Source organism: Micropterus dolomieu, linkage group LG18, assembly GCF_021292245.1.
Source record: "Micropterus dolomieu isolate WLL.071019.BEF.003 ecotype Adirondacks linkage group LG18, ASM2129224v1, whole genome shotgun sequence".
NCBI classification, from domain to species: Eukaryota; Metazoa; Chordata; class Actinopteri; order Centrarchiformes; family Centrarchidae; genus Micropterus; species Micropterus dolomieu.
This window is the reverse complement of record NC_060167.1, coordinates 29,339,769-29,359,803: the sequence shown is the minus strand read 5'-3', so window position 1 is coordinate 29,359,803 and position 20,035 is coordinate 29,339,769. Positions and strand designations below refer to the sequence as shown.

Here is a 20,035-nt window from a genome sequence, read left to right as displayed (position 1 = left end):
TTACAAATTTCAATGATCGATTATCTAGAGGTTAATTGATAACATAATGTTGACGGAACGAAAAGGGCGGAATTCAGACTGCAGTCTGGAAGCTGAGCAGGATGTTTTTTGGCTGCTAGTTCGAGTTTGTTTGTGGTCATTCATACACAAATGAACGAAACGTCGTTTGTCAAGGCCCATGGAGCTCAATACAAGATTACAAAAATCAACTTACAGGACAAGACAAACATGTAACTACATTTAGACGAGACCAAAAAAAGGAGTAGTCACACAGTGAAAAAAATACATCTTTATCCTATTCCCTTTACAATTGCATCGTAGCCTCATAATCGTAATGAGGTGCCTAGAAATTCCCACCCCTAGAGGTGACGCAACGTGATATCATATCGAATTGAATCATTGACAGGATAATCATAATCAAATTGTGAGACCACTGAAGATGCACACCCCTAGAAATCAATATGAAACAGTGAGCCAACCATTACTGAGCGAGTTGGGGGCTCATATTTCTTAAGGACACAGTGAGAGACCACCTGTTTGTAACTGGTTGCAGGTGCTGAACTTGAAGTCTCTAACCCTTGGGCCAGTGGGTGAACTGCATGGCTTTGATATTCTGGAGTTCCAAAAGAGGTCTGCCACAAGTGTTGGGGGCACATTTAGACCTGAGCTATGTCATGGTAGACTATCACACAGCCATGCAGACAGCCAGGGTTGTGCTACGCTAGGCTAGCATGAAGGCAGCCAGGCAGTATAAAATCCTCACTGCTCCATGGTGCCTACTGCTGACTCCGTCTCAACCCCCTGTCTTGTATAATGCTTCAGTTCCCATTACCTATTCCGTCCTGTGAGGCCTTGCTACGCTTGTTTGTGTGTGTGTGTGTGTGTGTGTGTGTGTGTGTGTGTGTGTGTGTGTGTGTGTGTGTGTGTGTGTGTGTGTGTGTGTGTGGCGGCCAGTCAATCCAGGATCATAATGATAAGCCTAAAAAACAGACAAGTCCCAGTAAAAATGATGGAAAAGAAATGTCTGTCAGCATCATCAGGATCCCACAATTATATCATCAAAATGTTTGCTTGCAAGGTAAATAAGGGAGAGCGTGCTTTTTATCTTGTTTCAGTGTGTCATTTCAAGCAGACTAAATGTGTTGCTGTTATTTAAGTGATCAGTTAGCAGAAGAAAACACTACCCTGAGGGCAGAGCAGTAGTGTTGTTTGTGTCCACTGCAATGCAACTGAGGTTTTCCTCTGCCTGCCAAAGCTTTTCTAGCTTGCTCAAATCCAGCTTGAGGCAATCAGTACGCTTCCATGGCCACATGATCACAAACCGAATCATAACAATAACCAGAGAGAAGAAACACACCCAGGGCATTTCACACGTTGTTGAGGTCTGTGAACATGACCTTGACATGAAAATCTTGAGACAAGAAACACACACACACACACGTAAGACAGTATTAAGTAAGTAGTAAGTAATAATTTCTGTGCTATGGAATTGAGAGTTTTACAATCGTAAACATTTGAACACAGTGGATTTGTTCAGTATCGGGCTCTGGGGATTACAAGGGCGTGTTAAGTCTGTCCGCCACTTTAGTCCAGAATGACTACTGGATGGATTGACAGGATCTTATGTGATGGTGAAGTGTAATTCTTTAGGTTTTGAACTGTTGACTGAACAAAACAATCTGGTGTTATCATGGGCTCATGGTGATGAGCATTTTTCATTGTTTGCTGAAATTCTATGGACAAAATGATTAACTGATTCATCAAAAATCATCACTAAATTACAGCAGAATTAAAATAACTGTTAGCTGCAGGCCTACTTTTTTCCCCCCATCTGCCCCATCCAACCCTAGCTGGAGTACTTAGGGATAAGAAATTTTTTGACTATGCAAAACACCATCTGTCCATTTAGACCAGAGTCTGTGCTTCACTTTTATTCAGCAAGCCTTAGATAAATCTTTTGTTCACTTCAGTTGTCCGGGTCTCTGTTTCTAGTATCTACCCTTGAATTTCTGGCCCTGTAATAAATCTGCAGTGTTTCCTCTATATGCATTCAGCAGCGGGACCGCCACTGCTAAAATTTCCCACGATCATTAAACTATGCGCTACAAATGTTTTCACTCGCACATTGTGCGAGCACGGCAGCCCTCAATGCTCGGCTCGCTTCCTCTCCTCGTCTATGCAGAACATACGTGACAGATGTAAATGTGCTGTGTCTGTTACAGTGTGTCAGCTTCTCAAGACCAAGAAAAGTCTGTTGTTTCCCACCTGCTGGAAAAGTGAAGCCGGTTAGCGCTAAGTTAGCTAACATCTCCCCTCCCCTTCAGACTGCGCAGCTGAGCAGCTTCTACAGCGGCTACATAGCTGCTATGTAACTTAACATTAGTTCAATTTATAGGAAGTAACTGGAAGCTGTATTTTATTACTGCCTACTTGTCCAATGTTTAGATCATCAGGTACAAACTTGGACTAAACTGACGGAGCCTGCAGCTCTGTCCTGTACAGACTGATTCAATTATTTTTCAGTTTTCAGTCTGAAAAAGTGGTTTTGGAAAAGAAAGGACAGAGGTGACTGGAGGAGCTGAGGTTAGTAAAGCTAATTAGTGATGCAAACTAGTCCTTTTAAGCTAATGAGGAGACGTTTCTTTTTGGAGGTTTCTCATGTTGCCTATTTTTTATATTAATGTCAGAAGCTGTAAAATGAAGACACAAAAGGCAAACATGAACAGTCGTATCTATAATGATTCTGAGGTCATATTAACAGGGTTTTCCTGCCGTTAAGGCTTAGAGGTGATGCCCAAAACATGCTGTGCCATCACTGTAAAATTACTGTGGAGCAACTGAACCAACCAAATTACTTTTTCCAGATCTAAAGGTTGTAGTTCCTCCAGTAGACTGATCTTTGGGTGTTGTTTATTTATTATCTGCTCTAGCTTTTCCAACTATTTGTTCAGAGAGATGGTGAAAATAATGGCCCAATATGATGTGAAATTACATATTTTTCTTTGGAAAACACACAATTTTCGCTGTTTGTCCTGCCCCCGCTGCTGAAAAAATTCCTAGAGGAAACACTGAGTATTACAGTAAGAATTATGCCCAATGTGCCACCGTGGAAGGTTTACATTTTTCAAATAAAATTAAAAACATAATGATAAACGTTGTCTGCATTTACACCCTAATGCAAGTTGTCTAACTAAAATATAATAGAAGTAAATTCATCTGTTTATTTTAATTATGGATAGTTACAAATGCGCTATGTTTTAAAAGTAGGAAGCAATCACACAGGGAGAAAAAATTTCAATCATGTATCAAAGTTTTTGATTTCTCAGCATTCAGATGTAATGTAAATTGTTTTCATTGCAACGTAGCCCTCGGAATCCAATTGTGATTCCCACACAATCCGTGTATGGTTCGTTCTTTCATTATTTCGTTTCACCAAATCGGAAAAAAAACAAAGAACCAGGTCGGTTTTGTTTTAAAACCAAAATGGAAAAATGATTTTGATATTTAATGAGTCCGATTTGTGTAGATTTAATGTAATTAAGATGAGCTTGATCATCAACATAAGTGGGTTTTTACTTTGAACAGGACAATATTATGAAGCTGCAGTACCGGAGGCTGCAGCTATTTAATATTGGCTCAACGTTCACTTTGTAACTCACTAGCAACTAGAACAGGAACGCTTTCCAGAGAATCGTCTGGTTTTTAAGATTTCTCAAATTAATTCACTGATAGTTGTCAGTAGGTTATATATCCAATGGTAGGCCTACAAAGCAACCATGAACTGGTATTAGTTAATTCGGTGAGCTGTATATTAACAAATCATAAACGGATTAAAAGGTTCCATAGGCTAATTTTCATCCAGCCTCTCTTGGCTACACTGTTTCGATCCAACCTTTATTTTCTTTGTGAGATGGAAGAATTTAGTAAATTGGGTGGCGCTGCAGGCGTAAATCAGGAGCTCAGACTTCATCCTGCCAGAGGGAATGACCACTGACCGTCCAGGGCGGCGGTTCCACTGGCAACACAACCCATAGTAGGATGAACGGAGGGGGAGCAGGTGCTGCAGCATACAGGGTGAGGGAGAGGAGGTCGCACCTTAGCCGTGGCCTCGAGGAAAAAAACCTTGATAAACATATTTGGTTATTTTCTTAGATCGCTTCGGTAACCAGCTGCTTCAGATCCACCCAAAACAAAATGCTTGCTTGATGCTGACGTAGAATTTGTTGAGTGTTTGAGGCTCTGTAATATAGTGCTCACTTCTACAGTCATATTTGCCACAGTTGATATGAGATGCGATGCGACCTGAAAAGAAATAGCCTTATATAAAATTAAATATAAAAATATTTAACCTAATGTTGACTTTTTGTTTCACTGGATACACGAACACAAGTCTCCTGATTCAAAGGTCCTGGCCCTCCTTTCACCCCAACCATGTTCTAACTCAGTCTTTTCTGGTAAATATCATATACCTACCTTTACCGTCACAAATTGAGCGACAGGGCTTCCCCCACTGCGTTGACCTATGACTATATAGAGATCCCCAGTGCGTTACGCTAATAGGCCTTGACCATGTCATATTTGATGAGTCAGGGGAAGAGAACGGGTTGTAGGCATACAACACCGGTCAAAGGTAGAACAAAACGCAGCTCCTTTGTTTTCAGTTATGGGTTTAAAACAGAAAAACAAAACAGATGTCTTTTTTTATCTCCGCTTTTCCATTTTTCCATTTTGGTTTTAAAAACAAAAACCAAATAAGCGACTTGTTTTTTTCGATTTGGTTTTGAAACGAAATAATGAAAGAATGAACCATACACGGATTACACACCTAAAAGGTAATGGATGTGGTGTTTGTTGTTGGTCCACAGTATTTTAACCCTCATACAACCAACACTGTCATTCAAATCGTTAACATCATCTATCCCATCCATCCCATTTGACATGAACGCTGGGTTGTACATTTTTCCACACTGTAATCGTGCCACACCTTGAAGGCACCATAAAGCCTTAAAACCAATAGAGAGCCAATAATGTGACAACAGTCTTGAATACAGAGTTTCAATACCTTCTGAGTGTGGATGTTCAGTGTTGGTATTGCGTTTAGAATTACTTCACCCAATCGTAATTAGGAGCCATTTGCTGAGGTACCTTGCTATGTGATTACTCCAGTGTAGAAATGGATATAGAAAGTTTCCACCAGCTCGCACAACCTACAGCCTCCCTATATTGTTCTGCACATATTTCTGTTTCCCACATCAGTTTGTAGGCCCGATTTTGATATTATAAATGGCTCATAATGTATATGTGCAGTAATCGTGTGAGCATTTCATAGAAATCTGTTGTATCTAGGGCTGTCCCCAAATAAGGATTTACATAGTCGAATCAGAATCGTCAAGTCCTGCCTATAGTTGACTCATAGTCGAATAATGTGAGTTTTTGTGCACGGTGATTGTGGCCTTTTTCTTTCTTTCTACATGTTTATTTACAGCATTAAATGTTGAAATGTGTATTGTAATAGTGTGTATATTAACTTATTGGGAGACGTTGAGCACCCCCATATCGCATAAATGGCATGATCCTTGTTTCACTGCAAAGCTTCGACTGTGAGATTGACAGTCGAATCAGGCTCCGCCCATCGAAGCATCGAATCTTCGACCATTTGGGGTCAGCCCTAGTTGTATCTATTGTTTTTTATGTTTGGTGTGCTGCATTTGTATTAAAGTCTGTTGTCATACCATAATTTGCATTTGATTTCTCTGCTGCTGGTAGGACGAGCGTCACCGCTGGGGATCATTCAAGTTTCCCAACATCTAGTTCATGTGTGATCAGAGAAGTGATTTTTCTAGCTGCTACCAAAAACATTTTCCTATCCACTGTTACAGATTCAAGGCAGATCGATTTGCCCACACCGACACAGGAGGTTTGTGCTCAGGAGCAGCAGATACAGAAGGAATGTATTCCCAGTGAGGCCAACGAGGAACCAGTCATCCCGCCCTTTAAAGAGGAACCGACCGAACCCTGGACCAGCTCTGTGGAGACACCTGTATGTCCAGCATACAGCAGCATTACTGACACACTAACTCAGATTGTCACAGTTGGAGAACACGAAGAAAATGAGATGCCAGACAACCTGACACAAGTTGTGACAGTTGGAGAGCACTGCAAATACGAAGCGCCAGAGAGCCTAGCTCAAGTCATAACAGTCGGAGAGGACATCGAATACAAGATACCGTCACAAGATGACCAACCACAACCATCCTTTGGAGTATCGCCACTATATACAAAGAAGAAAAACATGTTTTTTTGTAATTTCTGCTATCGGCCTTTTCTGAAAAAAGTCGAGTTAAAGTTGCACCTTGCAACTCATGCATCTAAAAGTGTGCCAAAGTCCACCAACGTAGCGTTCACCTGCTTTGTCTGTGGTAGAATAACAGACACCAGGAGTCAAATGATCAGCCACATGAGAGCGCACACCGGCGAGAAACCATTTGCCTGTCCCATTTGTGGCAACAGATACAAACTGAAAGGTCATATTAAAGAACATATGAGGACTCACACTGGGGAAAGGCCGTACACCTGCTACATCTGTGGGAAAAGCTTCAACAGATCTTCCACCATGAGTAAACACGCCAGGATCAAGCACAGGGAGAACATGCCGTTCAAGTGCATGCAGTGCGGCCAGCGCTTTCCCCTGCTCGTTGTGTTCAAACAGCACATGAAGATGGTCCACGATGTCACCTTCTCCGTATGAGATACCGCTACTGTGGAAATGTTGATGCTGACTACTGGTTAAAGCTCAGAAGTTACTCTGAGTCTGGTTTCTGATGTTGATGGCTTGTTTGTAGGTTTCTCTTTTATAATTGTATGTTTATTCAATTTGCTGCTGACATGCTTCCCCAAATAAGCACTTATGATCTACTGCACTAATCAACTCACCCTAACCCATGCTGTCATTACAATCGGTTTTAAATCTAACCTGCTCAGTAGAAATATACACAAACAGTCAACGTACCAAGCAAATACCTAACCAACAAAAAAGCGATACACACATATAATCATTAAGGGCACTTTAATTACTACAAAAGTACAGCTTTGTTATTGATAGTTTTACTTCCTTACTTTAATTCATATGTGACTTATGCAATATGTTGCCTTTAATGTCCTGTTTTTGAAAAGTGCAATGCCAATAAAGTTACAATTCATGCAATTACTGCTGCAGTTTTTCATTCGTTCGTTGTGTGTGTTTGTGTTTGTGAGCAATATATGTTGCCATGCTGACAACACATTTGAAGCTTTTTGCATAGCATTTTGAAATTAATAGCAGCTGAACATCTTGCTTTTGTTAACCCCTAGTATTTTAACTTCCCTGCAGTGATGTAGAATTGTACTCCAGGGTGTGTTAGTACACTGTGACATCACAGTGGGGTCTAGTTACAGGTGCAACAGAGCACACTTCTGATCACATTAAAGTCTGTTTCTAGGTTTGGAAGTCCCTTCCTCCAGAGGGAGCTGTGTGACGTCAGATAAATTGCCTTAAGTGATGTCACTTGAGTCAGTGTTAGTTGGGTGTGAATTCTGCAAGTTTGAAAATGAAGGAAAAAAATCTGGAGTTGTGGAGTTTGAAAGAAGTGAGCTTACCAGACCTCTGCAGCCCGCTTCTCATCTCTGATGCTTGAGGCTACATTAGCTGCTACAAGATTAACACACCCAAATCCCAAACCCAACTGTTGAGTGGTAGTGTTGTATTGTGGGAAATGTAGGCACTGGGTTTTGACAAGTAAGAGGAATGTGTGGAGGAAAATGAGGAAAAAGTTCTGCTGCATTAATTTTTAGCCCTTTTTTGTAATGTCAATCATGACTCTGATAATGTTGTAGGAGTCAAATGCTGAATTGGTGAAGTACTGTGACCATGACATTTTACAGCTAGAAATTCTGAAAAAAGTCTAATGGACAATGCTATGGCATAACATCTTTCTGTACTGCAATTCTTGTTACTTACCAACCAATATGTCAATACCAATATGTGTGATAAGCTAAATTTTGCTAATAATAATATGCTAATGTATCATCGTGCTCGAATTGTGATTGTATTGGGATTTTATAGTTTAAATTGCACTAACCTGAGTTGAAAGATACTATACAAATAAAGTTTGACTGATTGAACATGCTTTGATTTAAAATACTTTGACTAGCATATGCTAACTTATTCTTACACAAGAAAATGGTTCCTAGTTTGAGGCTCTTCTGAATTGCATAGACCAATTTTCCACTCTTGACTGATTTGTCCCTTCATGAAGCTGATGTGGCTCTGAGGCGGCTGTTCAAAACTTTCTCAAAAAAGGTAAAATTCCTGACTGGTATGGATTGAGCACTATTTTTGCGCCGACGACTTTGATGTGTACTGCAGTTGTAATGTATTTCCATTTCCATCCTTGCAGATGCCAAACAGCCAACTGCACCTACATCCGCAGAGGAGACTCCCCCTAAACAGCAGGAGTGGAGCCCGAGTGTGTGCCAGGACGAGCCAGGACCCTCGGAGGTTAAAGCGGAGCAGGAGGAGCAGAAGGAGGAACTGTGGATTAACGGGAATGAAGAGCTGCCTTCAGCAGAGGACAGCGATGATGGGGACGCCTTGACAAAAGAACTCATCAAAACCGTGCAGCAGTTAGAGGACTGTAGAGCAGCAGAGGAGAGCAGAGAGAAAATGCAAACCCCTGCAGAGGATCCAAAGCACTCTGAAGAGAAGACAGGTACCACCTTATACCGCTGCCACATATGCAACTACATATTCACCAAAAAAACTGTACTTACATGGCACCTGAAGACGCACGAAAGCAGGTCGCATGACGGCAAGGGAAACTTTGACTGTCACATATGTGGCAAACACATACCCTGTCAGAGCAATCTGCAGAACCACATGAGAGTGCACACAGGAGAGAGACCCTACAGCTGCCATTTCTGTGGCAAATGTTTTAAACTGAAAGGACACATGACAGAACATATAAGAACACACACAGGAGAGAAACCTTTCAGCTGTCACATCTGTGACAAATCTTTCAACAGAGGATCAACTCTGAGGAAACACGTTTTAGCCAAACATAAAGAGGAGAGACCGTACAAATGTGGGGATTGTGAGGAGTTATTCACCGAAAGGCTGCTGATGAAGAGGCACATGCGAAAAGTTCACGGCGTCAAACTGTCCACGAGTCAAAGCCCTGCCTAGAACCTTAGAACAAGCATCTTTGATAATGCACGTTGCATAAAATCTGAGAATAGGGCAAGATATCTTTTGAAATTGTTCGATACTAGCTCCATTAAGTTTTGGTACCAACACCAGAACAATACTTCAAAATCTTTTTTTTTGTTGTATGTTTGAGATGAAGCCAAACTTCTCAAATGTTAAATGCTGTCATACATAAATAGCTTTAAGAACATTGCTTAAATAAAATGCAATCTAGAATTGGCACAATTATTATTTTGAAAGGGAATAGTTTGACATTGCTGTCCTGCCGAGAGTTAGATGAGGAGATTGATCTCACTCTCATAAGGAGCTGGAGCCAGGAAGTGATTAGTTTAGCTCAGGATAAAGACTGAGAGTAGCTGGAAACAGCTAGCCTTGTTTTGTTAAAAAATACACCTATAGTTTTAAATATCTCTAAAGCTCACTAATTTTACCTTGTTTGTTAAATTCATTCACAAACAAATTTAAAACTATTTCTTGTACTAACAACAGTGTCATAGCACAGTCACATCCTAGGGGCTTGTTGCGGTGTACATATATATATATATATATATATATAAAAAATGTAATCACATATTATACATTAAACACAGAACCAGGCTAGCTGTTTACCCCCATTACCATTCTTTGTGCTAAGCCAACTGTTTCCCGGCTCTAGCTCCACACTCGACGCACAGAAATGAGTGATATTGATCTTCTCTCTGATTTCTTACCCAAAGTAATCCTATAAATCAAAAAGTATCTAATTGAAGAATAAGTAAACAGGATTATGAATATTACTGATTCCAACTTTCGGTACTTAACACCTTGTAGAGACTTGAGCACAGATTAGACAACTCAGCACATGCGACTACAGAATACTGTACGAGCAGCGGCACACTGGAGGATTTTTACTATTGCCTCTCTGAAATTGTGGACCGCTTACTAAACTCCCGATGTGCTGCACATTTAGGTTCTCTGTGTTTATAACATCTGGTCAATATTAATATGAACGACCAGAATTTTACTGCAGCATAAAAACCCCAAATTAAAACAGATAAAACAAATGTTTTATGTTCATTCAGTTTCTATCAATCCTGTCAATTCAATCTGTGTTAAATCTGTGCACCATAATAACGTACGCAACTGTGGTACATCCTCTGTCAACTAGTAATATCTATGTTGTCCCGTAAAGTTGTTTTATATATTTATATATATTGTACATACAGTTTTATTGTATTTCTTTTCCCAATGTTCCATCATATTATGAAGATGTTGTGAACTGGCTATGTGAGTATGAAGACATAAAGCTAAAAAAAAACAAGCACATTCAGGTGTGAAAATGTATGGCAAACATGCATAACTGTCCTTTGTTTTGTTTATATCACATATTTTTATAGTGTAGCAGTACAGCAGTAACCACAGTTTTTTAGTAAGGATTACATTTAGACTCCAATACAAAACTGGTTAGGTTGAAAAGTCTCCTCAGCTGCAACATCTGTAGAGGTTTTTTCTAAGCAACAAGAGGTACAAAAGATGGAGAAAGTTCTTGGGTCTGGTGGAGTTGAGTGTGTTAAAGAGGTTCAATACCAAGTCCAGGTTTCTCTGAGGTCAAGTTTTAATTCGTCGCTCTCTCCCTGTCACACAAGACCTTAAAAATCTGGTGGAATATGGTGAAGAAATACTTAAGTGTGTCCCAGTTTAATAAGTTGACTTACCGCCTTGGCGTCGCTGCCAAACAGCACCAGGCCCGCCTTGGTGACGATGCCAGGTCGGCTGGCCCCAGGGATCTCCAGGGGCTGACCGTTAGGTGGGGTGCTGCTATCCACCAGAGTGGAGCCGTAGAAAGTCACCTTCTACAGGAAGAGAGACACAAAACAGCACAACGCTGAGGAAGACAACATTTAGTAACTTTGCAACACAACAGTTGTCACTGTAAAGATGGGTGTGTGTTTGTAGCCAGCAGCCACACTTTACTCTTTTTACTCTGCTGAAAAATGTCTTCAAAAGTTAAGGATTTCTCTGTATCATTTAGTAGTCAAATTAGCAACAACCTTTTTGAGTTTAACACTGAAGCTAATCTGCTTCCCCAGGACTGTGTGGTTTGATCAAATCTGATTGGCAGTGACCAATCAATTCACCAACTGTCATCACATTCTAAATCCTGATTGGTGCACATAGTTGCGTGGCATCACTTTTCCCCAACAGATTCCTGTCCAATTTAAACCAGGGAGAAGAAAATAAATATCACTGCACTGCTACGCGAACTAACTCATTGCTGTAGTTCACAAAGATTGCCATCACTTACACTAACTAAGTTTTCAGGGACTTTATGTTCTTCTATGAATCAGTCATAACTGTTTGTTCATAAAGGCTATTAAGCTTTTGTCACACTTCCGGTGTCCACAGTCAGTGTTTAATATCAGAGCAGCTATAAAAGTGTGTTACTTGATGACATCACTAGATAATTGTGTCAGAATTATGAAAAACATAATATTTACTTACTATATCATAGGAGATATATATATATGAATGAGAGAGAGAGAGAGAGAGAGAGAGAGAGAGAGAGAGAGAGAGAGAGAGAGAGAGAGAGATATCTCTGAGGATTCAAAAATACAGTCCAGTGGCGGGACAGTGAACAATGAATCTAGATCTATGATTGGCTGTTCTCAGCAGGGACAGGGGGTCCAGTTACCTGTCCATCAACCTCTGCCCAGGCACCAGGCACTTTGTCGTTTCCTCTGATCCAGTTGTGGAGAGCCTCCGCAGACTGGTTCCAGTCAATCTGCCGAGAGACAGAGACATATGTTGCCATTATGTCTTCAGGTGTAATATACAAAAGAAATATATAATTTTATAAATAAAAAATCTACATTTTACTTTTAAAACCATAAATCTGAATTACTCGATTACAAATTAGAGATGACTTACTTTTTTCTAAAGCACTGGATTGTCAAGTAGAGAGAAGGGAGGTGTCTGGATGTCCTTGCAAGTTACCTTAGAATTGTCTTTCTTCTGAATGCACTCATATGTGGCTCCCTCCTGTGGCTGGGTGATCCTCGGGGCCCTCCCTTCTGCAATCAGCCTTACAGCTTCAACCTGGAACCAGTACAATGCAGTTTAAATAACTGAAGCAAAACATGTGTGGTACCGTTGTGGAATTTGCCCTCACAATGTGTGTTATGTTTGGAAACTGGGGAGGAGGGCTGTCTGCAGGCAACTTAAAGCAGATACGCAGGAGGATGTTTTAGATTTGTGGATGATGTTTCCTACTGTTCCAGGCAGCTGCTGATTTACATTGATCTGGTTATTATATGGTTATTTGTATGGTTTAAATAAGCTACCAGCAATAGCTTATTTAAACCATATATTTACATTTATAGGCTATTGTGTAGGGTCTCTAGTTGGTAAATGTATGTGTTGTAATCAAGGGGTTACGAGCTATTCTCTCTATTTAGAAACAAGTCTTCAACACACACAAATACACTGAAAGCCCTGATGTCCCAGTTTTCCACCAGCATTTAAACGCAGCATGCATTTTTGTATCTGTGTGGAGCTGCACGCAAATGTAACCTGATCCATGCGTATAAGGCGATCCGTGTACACACATTTAACAATCTATAAATAAATACACAAGTGTCACAAATATTTTTAGACGTGTATACAGAGGGAGCTCTTCAAAAGCGGAAATGATTAGATCTGTAAAACCGCTTTCCATGTGTTCAAATTGCTTGCTATTTGTGTGTGGAGTGGAACATTCATTTGTGAGTGTCCAAAACTATACACAAATCTACATTTATAAATCTTATTTTTCCATTTTGTGTTTAATTTCACTCCATACATGTATGCTGGATGTGTACAACAAACAAAACAAAATCACGTTAAAAGTTTAAGAACGGAAGCAAGATGGTTTGTTAGATAACGATGCACTCCTGTCTTTACCGTGAGAATGAATGTTGTGATTAGCCCGCATTTGCACTCCTGTATTGGAAGTGCAAATGTGGATGGAATGTCTTTATAATGTACATGTCTTCTCTGCATCCCATTCCTTTTCCACTTTATTCTAGCAACTAGCTCAGCCTCCACCAGCTCAACACAGCCTGCGTTTTTTCCACCCACAATGCCTTGCCCATCACTCCACTTACTGTGCCTTTGACCCCCTCTGGGAAGAGAAATCTCTTGTATATTGTGTTGACGGTGTCATTGGGTTCAACGTCACACTCCCTCTGCAGCAGGATTGGTCCGGTGTCCAGTCCGTCATCAGCCCAGAACACTGTGAACCCGCCCTTTTTGTCACCATGGATTAGGGTCCTGAGTGTCACAGACAGCAGGTAAAAGACTGGGCTTGTCACCATGTTAACCCAGACCTACTGAACATGCGCATCACTCACCAGTTGATAGCAGAAGCTCCCCTGTGGCGAGGCAGCAGGGAGGGGTGGTAGATGATGGAGCCGTGTTTGGGGTGGTCGATGACCTCCATGGGGATGAACTGTGAGCAGAAGGGCAGGACGTTGAGCTCGGCACCACAGGCCTTGTACTGAGCCACCACCTCCGGGATGGCCTGGCCCTTCACACGCCAGCGCGGGAACTTGAAGACGGCAACACCATCCTTCTCCGCCTCAGATGCTGCGGGGAAAAAATTAATGATTAAACTCTTAAATCGTGTCATAGAAAATTGGTTTTAGACACAACAAGGACTAGAAACCAACAGTCCAAAATAGCAAAAGGTTTAACAATAAACAGAGAAAATCTGCAAATCCTGCAGTAAACAGTTTAAATTATTAGGAGAACAGATATGACTAGGCAATGCAAGTTTGTACAAGTGATGAAACCTACATCTGCAGCTGTTTTAAAGCTTCAAAATAAACATATTCACAAGGGAAAGGGAAAATACCTTAGAAATAATATCATAGATTGGCAGTCTCTTATTGCTGCTGTTCGGCTGGTTGTCATTTACTATTATTATTATTTTTATTGTTTGTTTGTTTGTTTGTTTGTTGTTTTTCTCCTCCCCAAGCCCACCTCTCTGTTCTATTGCAGGTTTCGTTGCTTTCTGCAATTGGTGTTTCCCTCTGCTATTCCCTGTTGTCCCCACCTTCCATCCCCCTTCTCTTACAGGTGTTGTCCTTTCTCTGTGCTGTCTGTTTGTGCCCCCCCATCCCCACATCTGCCCCCCTGTCCGGCCCGGTGACAAATCAATAAATAATTAAATAAATAATAAAACAGACAAAGGAGTATATTAATAATAATTCTCTTGTTAAAGTAAAATCTGTCTGGCACAATATCGTATCCAGCTCATCATACTCTATACAAGGCTGCTGGGCAGGACAGGTTTAAAAAAAAAAAAGAAAGATTGGCGTCTTTGCCGTTGAAATTAACTTAATTACTTTGATGTTGGAAAGTTGAGCTTTGTGCATGAGCTATGGTATTGGGGATACAAGGATAAGAGGATATGGTAGTGATGATAGAGGACATACAGATAGCCAAGAACCAAGATATTATATTATTATATTGCGTTTCAACTTCTGACCACAACCACCCACAATGTCGTGTTACTAACTTGTGTAATGCTATGTCACTTGTGGTGGAGTGTAAAATTTCAAAAGCTGGATTTTCAGTTTCAGATCCACAGAGTATCACACTCTGCATCTTCAGAGCCTGGAAGTCAGATTTTAAAGTATTTTCATCATGACAGAGAAAGTCTGGATACCACTGACCAAACGCCAGGTGAAAGCTCCTTAAGATGAGTGACTGTAGGATTTTGAAAAATGAGGGGAAGACAGTGAGCCTTTTACCAACTTACCTCATGTTGTCTTCACTCTCAACAATTTCTACCTCCATAAGAAAAGTCAAGCAGCTCATGCTGACCAATCATAGCTCAGCATTTATAATTTTAAGCACACCATTTAAATCATGGAGAATGTTTAGTTCTAACTCAGACAATCTAAACTACATTGATTTAAATCCCTTTCTTATTCTTCTATAGTGCTGTAAATCGAATTATAGCCATTGTACTGCTGGTTATTGCCCTGATATTGTCAAATATAAAGATAGCGTGCAGGTGATGACACAATGCCCTTATACCAATACTAATGACTTTGCAACTTTGAAAGGAAAGCTACATTGATTTTTTTAGGAGGAACAAAGTGATAAAATCAGTGGTGTGAAAAGTCCAAATTTCACTTGGCACCATCCTGAGTCATGGCAGGCGTGCCCATGATGTATTTTGCTTGGAGACTCACATTCAAAAAGGCTTTAGTGAAAGGGGAAATACTGCATTTGCATTAATATTTCACTCTAAGTGGTCCTGCAGCCATGTACGTATTGCAAAGCTAAAGTCTGGGGGTCCCAGTCAGTAAAGTTCTCACCCAATGGGTCGGCCTTGCCATCCTTGTCAGGGATGGTGAAGACTCCTACGATAATGTGGCCGTCCTTCCTCAGCTCCTTGTAAACCTCCTGGCCGAACAGACTCTGACCGATCACTGCAATCTTCATCTTCACACCTCACTTTGTTCTGGAGAGGTGGCAACATGGACCAGGACAACCAGAAAATATGTTCGGAATCAGTGCAAGCAATTAAAGGATGTGGATTATGTTCCATTAAAAAATAAATTTTATATAGCAAGTAAGGGTTTCTTGGACTAAAAGGATTTCATCTTGCATGGGATATTTCAAACTTGCAAGTACTTTGCATCTATGACGCAACTGAACTGGCACTTAATGCTCCAAGAGACCCCTGACTTCATTCAACTGACCGACTGACCTCAAAATATGCTCAAGATGACACACCTGCACTTGGTCAGAAGAGACATTCACTGTGACTACATTAAAGAGCACAGTGAGCGGCTCTGTGGTAGTATGACTTTTTGAGCAATTGTTTGAAGAGTAAGACAGAGGCAGAAGATATGTGCACATGTCGAGATGATTTATCAAGCTTGTACAGTAGTATTTGGAATAGATCTTAACATTTTTGGAATGTACTGTATCCCTATAACTAAATATTACATGCAGAGTGACGTTTTGCTTGTGTTGTAATGTTTGTCATTCTTCTGTTTGTCTAATGTTTGTAACTTCATCTAGATATACTCTAATATGATCCCTACCATGCAAGCAGTATACAGCATATTCTAAATGAATGAAAAAGTGCTCAGAAATTATGACTGTGCGTCTGTCTGTTCGACAGTTTGCTGACCCTGAACAGGCAGGGGCGGGGCCTGCTGTCCTGCCAGCCAATCAAATCCCGGAGCACGAAGGTGGCTGAAGGGATTTGACAGCCCACTGAAGGGACGCTCACAGACAGACACTTCAAGACGGGAAGTTTTACCACAAACTAACAATGTTAGTGCTCACACCTTATCCCCACCGCACGTTATGAAGTCATGAGCAACCATAATCTTGAAGTTTAATGCCAAAAGCCTCAACACTTGCTGCGGGAACACAAGCAGTCTCTTATTGCAAATACAAACAATGTGTGTGTGTGTGTGTGGGAGACCAATCAACAGTCAGCACTCTCAGTTATTATAAGCGTTATGCATCATGCAAAAAACTATGAAACAGCAGGGAAGAACTAAAGTATGTGCCCTTACCCCCGCCCGATCACCCGCTGCTCCTCTGCTTGCCCGGAAAGAGAGGTCGGGCAGAGACCGTTGGTTTTAATCCCCCCCACAGCAACACATGCAGGCCACCCAATTGCATAACATGCAAATAAAGCAGTGATTGGATGAGACGGGCCATGAGCTGCAAGGGCCGGCCTATCACCTGCTGATGTCTTTGGGTGAACCCAATCACAGGAAAGTGAGAAGAGACAACTATGATAAAGCAGTTGCAACATTACAATATGCCTCCTTTTTCCTGCAATATGCTGACTTTTTTAGTGATTATAAACTTTCCCCCCAGGGCATAATGTGCGTGTCAAGTTCCACTTAAATGATTTGGTTTAAAGTTCCCAAAAGTCAGCAATTACCTTTTATGCGCAAAGAACATGGCGAGATTTTGAATATTATGGAGTTTTCCTCTACTCCTACTGTACAACCAACTGCAGTGACAGCATATAATGTAGCCTACCATACAGCCAGATGGAAGATTTATGTAAAAGTGAAAAAGAAATGCAATACATGAAACACAACATTTTGTAGGTCTATATAATATTATTTGGTAGTTATTATATGGAAAATGGAGACAAAGTCCTGTGACTGTTACATTAGTAAGTTTAGCTGTGTTCAGTTTAAAAGCAGTTGTTGGTTTCCAGATGAATTTCCTTAAAGACCCGCTACATTTAAAGCAAGACTATGTAACTTTTAAAGTACAAAATAGTACATTCTTCCTTTTACACATTAAAAGTTGAATCACAATAAAACACACCCTTGTTCAAATACACCCAGGAGATTTGCTGCTACAGCTCTTGCTCTGGTGTGACCAGTAGGGTGGCTAATGTTAGCAAAGTTTAGATAGATGCTTTCCGAGCTGACTTTACCTCTTACTTTACCACTCTTTTATACCTGTGCCATTGTCAATTCGACACTGTCTCTATTTTGTCTATAGTGTCCTAGTGTCCAATTAGACTGTAATAAGGAACTGTAAAACAATGTTTTACCAGATTAAACAAAGTTCACTCAAGTCATATTGATAAGCAGGATAAAAGTAGGTCTTTTTAGGTCATCTCTTGAAACTTATTTACAATAGAGTACCAGTTGAGAGTTACATTAAGTATACAAAAAAAGTATGTTTTACAATGAAGCCGAGAGGCATTAGGAAACAGTCACAGTGGGTCAATCAGCGGCCATAAACTCTTAACAGGTTCAGTGTTATTGAAGGATCCAACCGTGTTAAAACCATGACAATCATTCATTACCTGTTTGTTTTTTTGACACAGCAAGTGACTCATCACATACTTGCAATGGGGCATCTGTAATATGGTGTCTCTTACACACACAGTCAGAAGGTTGAGCAGAAAAGATGACACATAATTGTGACCAGTGTGAACACAAAGGCTTATAATTCCTAAAGGTACTTAGTGGATGAAGCAAAAGAGAAATGAGAACAACTCACTGACTGGCCTGGGAGCGGGTAGAGAAAGGACAGTGGAGAGGCCAGGAAGGCCAAACTGCAGAGCAAGGAGCAGCAAAACAACATAACAACCTGCAGACATTCAGTTTCAACATCTACATTTTGTTACATTTTCAGTCTCAGTTGTCTTTCTAAAGATTTTTTTCACACAGAGGTACACTGAAAAAAAAGCACAGCAGAGCATTCAGTCGTTGAACACCGGCTTCTCTAAACATCTCTCTACTGTGAACTGTGTCATTTGGATTTACTTCCTGCCATATGTTACATACACTTACCTCATTACACAGTGGTACACACTGTTTAGACTTTGTGGTTTTTGTTGTCTGCCAAGACCCCTTCACAGGCACAGCGTCTTGCTTGCTTTTGACCAGATGTAATTTTAATCCTTCCGGTATAGATTCTGTGGACATTTTTAGGCCTTTTGTGACATGAAAGGTCAAAGATGAGTAGTGTAGGCCTACTACAAGTAAAGCTTAACACTGATTGTTAGATTGAACCAGTTTACCTGAATAGATGTTGACATAATGTATTTCTAACCAAGTAAAACCTCAAGAATAAGTCTGCAATGAGAACTTGACTTTTAGCTTAACCATTCAAAAATTCTCTGACACATATTTCTTCCGCTGGCCTACATTAATATATCTTCTCCTCCATAGCAGCAATTGAAAGAATTTCGCCACTCAACATGCAGGTCCGGTCCTAATCTGCACTGAGTTGTGACTGAGAATAAAATGTCTTTTAATCATTAACACAAACAGGCAGGAGGTTTTCTAGACTTCCCTTGACAGAAATATTTGAACTAACTGCTGTTTCCGCAGTACTTGCATCACAGTGTATGTGTGTGTGTGTGTGTGTGTGTGTGTGTGTGTGTGTGTGTGTGTGTGTGTGTGTCATAGGTGTGTGTATGAGCATGCATGAATGGAGAGCCTGGCTTGTTCCTGGCTGTCACAAATTGCATAAGGTCCCTACGAAGTGAGTCAAGTTTCCAGTGGGGTAAGCGCTGTAACTTATTTGATAGCACTGCTACTTTTGAGCCATTATTCCAAAGTTTTGGGAGATAGCAAGCTGACCTTTCAGTCTACACAGGATTCAGCTCAGAAAAAAATCTGCTTAAAGGTATAGCTAGACTATTAGGAAATATGCTTATTAATTTTCTTGCCCAAGAATTAAATAATTAGATTGAAACCACTCTCATGCCTGCGCGCTAAATATGGTGGAGACGGTTAGCCTAATTTAGTATAAATACTTGTAACAGGTGGAAACAGCTAGAATAGCTCTGTCCAAAGTTCATAACGAACACGATTAGCACTTCTAAAGCTCACTATTTAACACATCATGTGTTTAATCTGCAGGAAATGGCAAAACATCCATTTATGGTTGTTGGGGAATTATGTAGTGTCACCTATATCTTACTGTAACGTGATGTCAACAACCCAAGTCGCAGTGACTGTAGCACGTAGCACACAAATTCTTGTAAAATCACAAATTATTGTATTTAGACTTCTGTTTGTGTATGGATATAACAAACATTTGAAACATGTTACTGAGCTTTAGAAGTGTTTATAAGCATATTTCTTATCTTTAGATAGAGCCAGTCAAGCTGTTTCTCCCCCATGCTTTCATCCTAAGCTAAACTAATCACTTGGCTCCAGCTCTGTACTCAGTTCATAGAGATCTAAGTGGTATTGATCTTTTAATCAAAAAGTAAATACAGGCATAGGTGTCATTAACACTGGGACACTGGGGACATGT

General features: G+C 40.5%; 2 protein-coding genes across 5 annotated transcripts in view; both read right to left on the bottom strand.

The window, feature by feature from the left end:
- Nucleotides 1–20,035, bottom strand: part of slc25a26 (solute carrier family 25 member 26) — a 108,679-nt gene that overhangs the window by 28,678 nt on the left and 59,966 nt on the right. The gene's annotated exons all lie outside the window — the stretch shown is intronic.
- Nucleotides 10,612–16,859, bottom strand: LOC123987262 (cytosolic 10-formyltetrahydrofolate dehydrogenase-like). 2 transcript variants are annotated; one of them, XM_046075980.1, is made up of 8 exons: nt 16,804–16,859; nt 15,586–15,731; nt 13,609–13,843; nt 13,363–13,528; nt 12,215–12,316; nt 11,913–12,002; nt 10,936–11,073; nt 10,612–10,730 (listed from the first exon to the last, which is right to left on the bottom strand). In XM_046075980.1, exons 2-8 carry the CDS (start codon nt 15,710–15,712, stop codon nt 10,647–10,649), a joined length of 942 nt encoding a protein of 313 aa, XP_045931936.1. In that variant the 5' UTR covers nt 15,713–15,731; nt 16,804–16,859; the 3' UTR covers nt 10,612–10,646. The 2 variants fall into 2 exon arrangements, with proteins under 2 accessions (XP_045931936.1, XP_045931937.1); XM_046075981.1 differs by having other exon boundaries at nt 10,672–10,854.